Source organism: Anastrepha ludens, chromosome X (genome assembly GCF_028408465.1).
Source record: "Anastrepha ludens isolate Willacy chromosome X, idAnaLude1.1, whole genome shotgun sequence".
NCBI classification, from domain to species: Eukaryota; Metazoa; Arthropoda; class Insecta; order Diptera; family Tephritidae; genus Anastrepha; species Anastrepha ludens.
This window is the reverse complement of record NC_071503.1, coordinates 97487237-97497194: the sequence shown is the minus strand read 5'-3', so window position 1 is coordinate 97497194 and position 9958 is coordinate 97487237. Positions and strand designations below refer to the sequence as shown.

The 9958-nt window shown below is 42.6% G+C and overlaps 2 protein-coding genes across 2 annotated transcripts; both read right to left on the bottom strand.

The window, feature by feature from the left end:
* Positions 1–2717: 2717 nt before the first annotated feature.
* LOC128870401 (uncharacterized) lies at positions 2718–3758 on the bottom strand. Its single transcript, XM_054113015.1, has one exon. It carries the CDS (start codon positions 3756–3758, stop codon positions 2718–2720), a length of 1041 nt encoding a protein of 346 aa, XP_053968990.1.
* Positions 3759–5652: 1894 nt separating this feature from the next.
* On the bottom strand, positions 5653–9210 carry LOC128870400 (uncharacterized). Its single transcript, XM_054113014.1, has one exon. The coding sequence runs from the start codon at positions 9208–9210 to the stop codon at positions 5653–5655; it is 3558 nt and encodes a 1185-aa protein (XP_053968989.1).
* Between the last annotated feature and the right edge of the window lie 748 nt (positions 9211–9958).

The following is a 9958-nucleotide window of genomic DNA, read 5'->3' as shown; positions in this document are numbered from 1 at the left end:
GTAGAGCATATACAGGCGACTACAGTCTGCATCAACACTTTGACTGGCCCAATAAATATATCAGCTGTTTATTGTCCACCCAAGTATAATAATACAAAACACCAATACATTGATTATCTTAAATCAGTTGGAAATCGATACCCAGCAGGGGGAGACTACAAGGCTAAGCACGTAACATGGGGATCTAGGATAACCACCACGAAAGGAAGACACCTATATGAGGCCATTAAGGCAAATAACAACAGCATATTAAGCACAGGAGAACCGACGTATTGGCCAACTGACACTAAAAAACTTCCTGACTTAATCGACTTCTGTATTATGAAAAACCTGACTTATGAAAACATTGCAATAAAATCATGCCTTGACTTATCATCAGACCACTCACCATTAATATAATAATAACGCTCCAGGGTAGACCTGTTAGAAAAACCATCACCTCGCTATATAACCATAAGACGAACTGGAATATATTTCGTGATGTCATAAAAGAAAACATGGAAACTCGAGTCTCTTTGAAATCCTCCTCCGAACTGGACAATGCAATCGTATACTTAAACGATAACATAATAAAAGCAGTAACACAATCGACACAAATATTAGACACTTTAATAACAAAGAAAATCCCTGCTTTTATTTTAGGCAAAATCAAACAAAAACGCAAACTCAGGAAAGACTGGCAACGCTCCAAACACCCAGCCGATACAACTAAACTAAACAAATCATCAAACGAACTGAAAAAAATTCTCCAAGAATATGATGACAATCAACTGAAGAAGTGCCTTAGCAGCCTCGAAACAACTACAGCTACCAACTATTCCCTATGGAAAGCAAACCATACATAAGCCTCCAATAAAAACAAATTCCAACGCATGAGCTAGAACAAGCAAAGAAAAGGCTGAAACATTAGCTGACCACTTTAAAACAATATTTACAAATAGCATGGATAATAAAGACATTGAGCTGCCGAACACAATTGAGAATGCAGACCACACAATACAAAACACGACAAAAGAAGGAATCAAATATTATACAAAGAAACTTAAAGACAAAAAGACACCGGGATACGACCAAGTAAATGAAAAAATACTAAAGGAACTACCCGATACTATAATAAAATACATATGAGACCTCTTCAACGGGATAATTAGGTAGGTTACAATACTTCCCAAAAGTACGGAAAGTTGCACAAGTTATAGCGATCCCCAAGCCAAACAAGAACGGCTCTGTTGCTAGCTCGTACAGACCAATTAGCTTGCTGCCCATTCTCTCTAAATTGTTTGAGAAAATACTGCTTGACAGAATTAAACCGATTCTAAAACAAAAAGACGCTATCAACTGTGTAACAGATTCACAGAGTAGTAAACAAAATTACAGACGACTTCGATAAGAAGAAATATTGCATTGCCGTGTATTTGGACATAGCGAAAGCTTTTGACAGAGTATGGCTCAAAGGACTTCTATATAAGCTAAAAACCATTTTACCACTTAACATATTTAATATCCTTAAAAGCTACTTGACTGATAGACACTTCTTCATAAAATATGACGATGAGTGCTCTGTTATCTTGACGGCGTCTGCTGGAGTACCTCAAGGAAGCGTACTGGGCCCCATACTATACTTAGTATACACAGCAGATATACCAACGCCAACTACTCGAGGATCAATGATAGCTACATTTGCAGACGACACAGTTTTAATGTCAGCTAACCACAATGAAGAAGCAGCAACAAAAACACTGCAAGATACGCTATCAGCTACAACACAATGGTTTGAAAAATGGGGCATTGAGGTCAATAAAGACAAAACACAAGATTAAATATACGCGAAGAGAAAATCTGCATGCTATCCAATCCAAATTATCGTGGAAGACATAAAAATACACTCAAGTGCAAAATGCTTAGGCATAACGATTGACTCAAAACTCACATGGAAAAAACACATTCTGAACAAGAGAAACGAGATGAAAAACAAATTCCGGCAACTCTACTGGCTACTAGGAAAACAATCAACTCTAAGCTTATTTAATAAACAAATGACATACAAATCAATAATCAGACCGACATGGACCTACGGACTAGAAATTTGGGGGACTGCCAGTAAATCAAACCCACAAATCATTCAGAGAAGTCAATCTAAGATGCTAAGGACAATCACAAACGCAAATTGGTACATAAAAAATGACGATATTCACCGCGACCTCGGCATAGACACTGTCACTGAAGCAGTAAAAAGAAGCAGCAGTAAGCACATCTTGCGACTATTAGAGCACAAAAACCAAGAGATGAGACTGATACCGGAAAGGGAACTTAAACCAAGAAGAATAAACCGCAAAAAACCCACAGATCTTGCTCGTACTGTAATATAAAATAAAATATAATAATATAAAATTATAGAAAACTATGTATTAGTAAAATTGTAACTAAATACCACCTGTTAGAGCTAGCTAAGCCTTTTTAGTAGCGTTATGTTAAAAGAAAAACGATTCCTTTGCCCTTTTATTCGACTATTTATTTTCAAATGTTTGTACAAGACTGCCTAACTTACTTGCTGTGTGACATATTTATGCAGAACAACGAAGAACGGATTTCAAGGAATAACAGAAATAAAAAACATGATAATTACATAAATTTCTATGTACCGGCACAACATAGCGATAGATAAGAAAAATATGTATGTGCCCACCTCTGTATGTACGTACATATGTGCTTGCAAGCTACTGTTTATTTGCGGGTGCATTAGGGCAGATCATCCGCGGCTCCGAACATCCTCCCCCCGTTGAAAGGTCACGGCTTTCAACAGAATCCCTTACCGGGAGAACACACAGTTTGTTTACGGCTCGACGCTTTATGCCACTAGATGTTCGCAAAAGTGCCACTCGTACGGCACCATCTGCTCCAGGGATAACTTCAATTACTCGTGCTAGAGGCCACTTCAAGGGCGGTGAATTTTCTTCCTTTATGCACACGACATCATTGACTTGAATATTGGCTTGAGGCGTAAGCCATTTTGCGCGTTGCTGGAGAAGAGTGAGATACTCTTGAGTCCACCGCCTCCAAAAGACTTGTTGTATATATGTTACACGTTGCCATCGATCAAGTCGCGAGTAATTTAGCGCCGTGAGATCCGATTCAGGAAGAGCTGTCATAGGACCACCAATCAAAAAATGCCCTGGTGTTAGGACATCCAAATCCTCTGGATTTTCTGAAAGAGGGGTTAGAGGACGCGAATTAATCACAGCACAGATTTCACATACCAATGTACGCAATTCATCAAACCCAAGAATTGATGAGCTAGCGGAACGATAGAAATGTTGCTTGGCTGTCTTTACGGCTGCTTCCCACAAACCGCCAAAGTGCGGGGAGCGAGGGGGAATGAAGCGCCAATCGAACCCATTACTGAGGCAAAAGTTGTGAAGTTTGCTGCGGTGTTTTTCACTGAGAACTAAGTCTCGTAGTTCCTTAAGCTCGTTCTTAGCGCCTACAAAATTCGTTGCATTGTCAGAACAGATACATCTTGGTATTCCACGCGTGGCTATGAATCTTTTTAATGCGTCAATAAATGCACCCGTTGAAAGGTCTCTTACCAACTCCATCCAAACAGCCTTTGTAGCGAAGCATATGAACACGCTAACATAGCATTTTTGTGGCGATTTGTTGCGCACTTCAGGCTTGTAATAAAACGGGCCGCAGTAATCCACACCGGTGACTATGAAGGGCCGCGAAGCCTGAATGCGTTCCTTGGGCAGATCAGCCATTATGTGCTCGACGAGTCTCGGTCTTGATTTGAGGCAGATAATGCATTTTTGTAGAACGCGAGCTGTTGTTTTCCTGCCACCTATTGGCCAAAACTGCATACGAATAAAGGCGAGTAAAGCTTGAGGACCTGCATGGTGATGCTTACGATGAAAATAGGTGATTATTGCGTACGTCAGTGGATGATCCTTCGGTAGAATGCATGGATGGCGCGATGAAAAGCTAAGCATCGAATTTTTTAATCGTCCACCGACTCTAATAATTCCGAAGTCATCAAGGAATGGCGATAACGAGGCAATGCTGCTCGAATTAGTGACGCATTTATTGGCTTGCAATACAGTGTACTCCAGCCACAATTGCCCTCTTTGTACTATGCGAATAAGAAGTTGAGTTCCCTGATGAATGTCTTTAGCCTTAAGTTGCGATGACCTTGGCGATTTTTTGATGTTAATAAATTTGCTGACATACCCAAAAATTCGCTGCATTGTTTCGAATGAGTTAATGTATTTGAATGAAAGGGAAATGTCTATATGATTATTTGCAGAAAGCAAAACCCTTTGTCGAATTTCGGGAAGTTTTGGTTGTGGTGAGCACATGCGTGGCCAGTTGTCCTCCGCTTCTAATAGGACTATGAATAAGTTCGTGCGGTTTTACAACAGATGGCGTAACTTGATTATTATTCCATCGATCCACATTTCCAAACATTCATTGTAGAGCTACTGTCGTAAGGCACAAACGTCAGTATAAGTTTTTTATTTGAAGCGTAAACAACAATATTTTTACCACACTTGAAAATGTCGAATTTCGTGCCAAATAATGTGTTTTTGCGGGGAATTCTTCTTCATTATTTTAATATGAAGAAAAAAGCAGCCGAAAGTCATCGTATCTTGGTGGAAGTTTATGGTGAGCATGCTCTATCTGAGCGAACGTGCCAGAAGTGGTTTGCACGCTTTAAAAGTGGTGATTTTGGCTTGGAAGACGAAGAACGCGAGGGTGCGCCGCCAAAGTTCATGGATACCGAATTGGAGGAATTGCTCGATCAAGATCCGGCTCAAACGCAAGAAGAGGTTGCAAAAACTTTGGGAGTTGATCAATCAACCATTTCCAAACGTTTAAAAGCCATGGGAATGATCCGAAAGGTAGGCCATTGGGTGCCGTATGAATTGAAGCCAAGAGACGTTGAACGCCGTTTTATGGCATGCGAACAACTGCTTCAACGGCACAAAAGAAAGGGTTTTTTGCATCGAATTGTGACTGGCGATGAAAAGTGGGTCCATTACGACAATCCAAAACGTCGGGCAACGTATGGATACCCTGGCCATGCTTCAACATCGACGTCGGCGCAGAATATTCATGGCCTGAAGGTTATGCTGTGTATCTGGTGGGACCAGCTGGGTGTTGTGTATTATGAGCTACTGAAACCGAATGAAACGATTACGGGGGATGTCTACCGACGACAATTGATGCGTTTGAGCCGAGCACTGCGAGAAAAACGGCCGCAATACGCCGATAGACACGACAAAGTTATTTTGCAACATGACAATGCTCGGCCACATGTTGCACAAGTGGTCAAAACATACTTAGAAACGCTCAAATGGGATGTCCTACCCCACCCGCCGTATAGTCCAGACCTTGCGCCATCCGATTACTATCTCTTCCGATCGATGCAACATGGCCTGGCTGACCAGCACTTCCGTAATTACGATGAAGTCAAAAAATGGATCGATTCGTGGATTGCGGCAAAACCGACCGAATTTTTCACAAAGGGAATCCGTGAATTGCCAGAAAGATGGGAAAAAGTAGTAGTAAGCGATGGACAATATTTTGAATATTAAATTTGTAACCATTTTACGTCAATAAAGTTTCAAATTTCGAAAAAAAACCGCACGAACTTATTCATAGTCCTATTAGCAAAAAGGGTGGGCCGTGCATCCAAAGTTTCGATCCTAGAAGTTCCCGGGGTGTAGCTCCCTTCGATAAAATGTCAGCCGGGTTCATTGCTGTAGGAACATAGTGCCATTGCATGCCCTCTGTCAGTTGATGTATGGTGGAAACCCGATTGGCGACAAAAACGTTAAACCTTGACGGTTCTTCTCGCAGCCACGAAAGGACGGTGGAGGAATCCATTAGCTGTGCGAGCAATGTTGCTGCACAGAGTTCCAGCTTGGGTATGGTGACGGTCTTTAGTGGAGAGACACGGGCCTTTGAACATAATAGGTGAACTTGTATGTTGTTGTCCTTGGTTGATCGCGTGTAAACACAAGTCCCATAAGCTTCAAGGCTTGCATCGCAAAATGCATGGATTTCTCTAATGGCTTCAGACTGAAAAACGTAACGAGGAAATGATAGATACTGCATGTCTGCAAATCCAGTGCAAAAAGCAGACCAAGCAGTGTCTAACGATTGTGGCAGACTCTCATCCCACTCGAGCTTATCTCTCCACATTCGTTGAAGAAGAATCTTCGCCTTGGTCAGCGTGGGCCCCATTAGTCCAAGGGGATCGTAACATCGAGCTAGTGTAGACAACGCAGAGCGTTTGGAGTTTTTTCCGAGTTCTCTTTGTGGTACAAATGAAAATAGCAATTTGTCCTTGTGCGGGTCCACAAGCCCCAGTGCTTTGGTGATGTCACTGCCATCGTCAAACTTAAGAAACTTCTCCTTGTCTACGTCAGGAATATCACGAAGGATCTCAGGACTATTAGAGCACCATTTGCGTAACTTGAAGCTTCCTCGGGTAAGAAGGCTAGTTGTTTGCAGTTTAATGTTGAGTACTTCTGCCATTGAATCGCCTCCAGTTATCAGGTCATCTACATAGAAGTCCCGAAGTACCGCTTCTGCTCCAATGGGATAAGTCGCGGATTCGTCTGCTGCGAGTTGGTGCATGGCTCGGATGGCTAGAAACGCTGCAGGCTTAGTTCCATACGTCACCGTGTCGAGCTTATAGATGCGAAAGTCTTCTTGTGGAGATTCTCGCCACAAAATACATTGGAGCATGTTGTCCGGTGGAGTGACGCGAACACACCTATACATCTTACAGATGTCTGCAGTAAGTGCTATAGGAAAAGTACGAAATCTAATGAGAATATGAAAAAGCTTCGGTTGAATAGTTGGGCCTACCATGAGTAGGTCATTTAACGAAAAACCTGAGGTAGTGGTTGCAGATCCATCAAAATCCACCCTCAATTTTGTTGTACTACTGTCATCCTTGATAACGCAATGATGTGGCAGGAAGTACTTGCATTGTTGTACAACCTCGTTGGAAACCAGCGACATGTGGTTGAGGTCCAGATATTCCTTAATAAACTTACTGTATTCTGCCTTTAGATCAGGGTTACGGGCGAATTTTCGTTCCAGACCTTGAAAGCGTTGACGAGCTTGTAAATAGGAGTCTCCTAGGGCATCCATGCTGCGTTTTATGGGCAGACGAACAGAGTATTCACCTGATGGCAATCGAAAATAATTTCCCTGGAAGTGGGCTTCGCAGTCAAGATCTTCTTGGGAGGCCTTAGAGATCGGTTCGAAAATGTGCTCGATCTCCCAAAACCGACGTACTAAATAGTCCAGCCGAGTGCTGGGAATGAGACCACTGGAGGATTTCTGCCTCACGACGAATGATGACAGGTTTGGAGTTTGTTGCCCACCTCCAGATAGCACCCATCCGAGACGAGTTTTCTGAAGTAGTGGTAAACCAGATCCTAAGCGTATCTGACCCACACAAAGTAGATCGAAGAACAGTCCTGCTCCGATGAGCAGATCAATACGCTGAGGTAAGTTGAACCCAGGATCGGCTAGTGGTATATTCGACGGAACATTCCACTCGTTGGTGCTCACGGAGCAGCCAGGCTGATTGTCGGTGATGGTTTTCACAACAAGGGCAGTGATGCTTGTTGAAAAATCTGAAGTCCGCGACTTAAGTACGAGATCGAGTGAGTAACCTTCCGTTGGGAAGTTGGCATCTCCAATTCCAGAGACTGTAGCAGAAGCTTTTGTTTTGAATAGCTGAAGTTGATTTGCGAAGCGAGTTGTGACGAAGTGCAACTGGGAACCAGAATCTAAAAGAGCGCGACAGGACACGAAGATTCCAGCACAATTTTTTACAAGAATGACGGCAGTAGCTAGGAGCACAGCATCAGAAGGAGACACGGGGGCATTAAGCGAAGCAGATATCGATGCAGTCATAGCACTGGATCGAATTGTGGCCACCGATGAAGCATCGGCTTGACTATCGGTTAACGAAGCAGTTGAGCGGTTAAAATGCAGGAGCGTGTGGTGTTTCGACTGGCAGGTGCGGCACGATCCGGATTTGCAGTCCCGCATTTGATGGCCAGCCTTGAGGCAGTTAAGACAAAGTGCAAGCTTCTTAACTTCCCCCAGGCGCGAGTTCGGATCTAAATTTGCGAAAAGTTGACAACTATAAATTGCATGCTCGGGTGCTCCACAAAATACACAAACACGTGTTGAGCCTTTGGAGGCGACAAACGTTTTCCTTTGACTAATACTGTCGTTTTTGCTATGCCTTAACGCCTGACCAGTCTGTGCTTGAACAGCATGCTCAACATTCTCAAGCATTCGGCAGCGCCTTTCCAAGAATGCAGTCAATTGATCCCAGGATGGCAGCTCGCTGATCGAAGAGGTTTCCTCCCATTTGGCCTGCGTCGTTTTGTCAAGTTTCTGGAGAATCATTTGTACGATGATGCAGTCTGCAATTTTCTCGTTAGATGCGAGCGACTGTAATGCACGAATGTGTGAAGTGACCTTGACTGTCAGCTTTCGGAGCATGCCTACGTTTGAATCCACCTTGCTCAGCCCAAATATCTCCCTGACGTGTGCCTGAAATATAAGACGTTTGTTATCGAAACGCTTCTGCAAAAGTTCTAAAGCAGTTTTATAATTATCATTGCTTATTTCCAGTGACCGCACGGTTTCGAGGGCAGCGCCACTCAAACAGGAACACAAATGTTGTAGTTTGTCGATGTTTGTGAGGTCGCTGTCCTTGTCGATAATTGACGTGAACAGCGAATAGAAATTTGTCCACTCAGTGTAGGCCCCACAAAATTTAGGCAGCGTTAGTAATGGTAGACGTGAACTATTGGCGTTCACGACGATTAATTGGGCTTCACTGGAGTTCATCCTGAACGTGGAGCAATGTTGAGAGGTACTACGTTTACCTATCTCGCGTTGCAAGCTAGCCCTAAGGTTGATTAGAGCAGCATCGAAGTGGCTTGGCAAATCGCTGGCTATGGAGTCAAAATCTAATTCCTCTAAGCTTGTATGTGCGACAGAAAAGTTGGATTTCAATTCGACCAGAGATTCTAGCGTTGCCGAAATACTGTACTCGTCCATACTGTGCAGCTTGTCTGAGGCCAACTCTTTGATTAAGCGCTCCAATCTGTTGAAAATAGCCTTGGTTTTCAGTCTTAGAAAGGCTGCTCGATCTATATCTTCCCCTTGCATGACGAAGAATTAGACCTTGGCAAACGAGAGTCGAAATTATATCAGTGCGCGGCAGGCACAACTGTACGTTTTTAATAACGGATTTAAAAAATACCGGAAAGCGCGTTATATTATCACGTCGGGGTCACCAATGTTAAAGCTAGCTAAGCCTTTTTAGTAGCGTTATGTTAAAAGAAAAACGATTCCTTTGCCCTTTTATTCGACTATTTATTTTCAAATATTTGTACAAGACTGCCTAACTTACTTGCTGTGTGACATATTTTTGCAGAACAACGAAGAACGGATTTCAAGGAATAACAGAAATAAAAAACATGATAATTACATAAATTTCTATGTACCGGCACAACATAGCGATAGATAAGAAAAATATGTATGTGCCCACCTCTGTATGTACGTACATATGTGCTTGCAAGCTACTGTTTATTTGCGGGTGCATTAGGGCAGATCATCCGCGGCTCCGAACACCACCAAAGACAATAATGTTCTCTTTCAAAGGGAAGGGACATTTTAATTCCAAACCCTAACACCAATTACTTATTGTTAATATTAACAGATCGTAATTTATAATGGAAATAAAAAAAAACACTTCCTCAGGTTTAAACCCTGTGGTGGAATGAATCCTGTTGTACTGCTTCACGGCGTTAAATAGTTCTTCTCCCGGTGCCGTATGATTTTCCTGTGCTAGAGCTGTTGATAGTTCAATTAGTGTACTGTGTATGCGTTCAACTTGAACGTTCGTCGTTGAGTG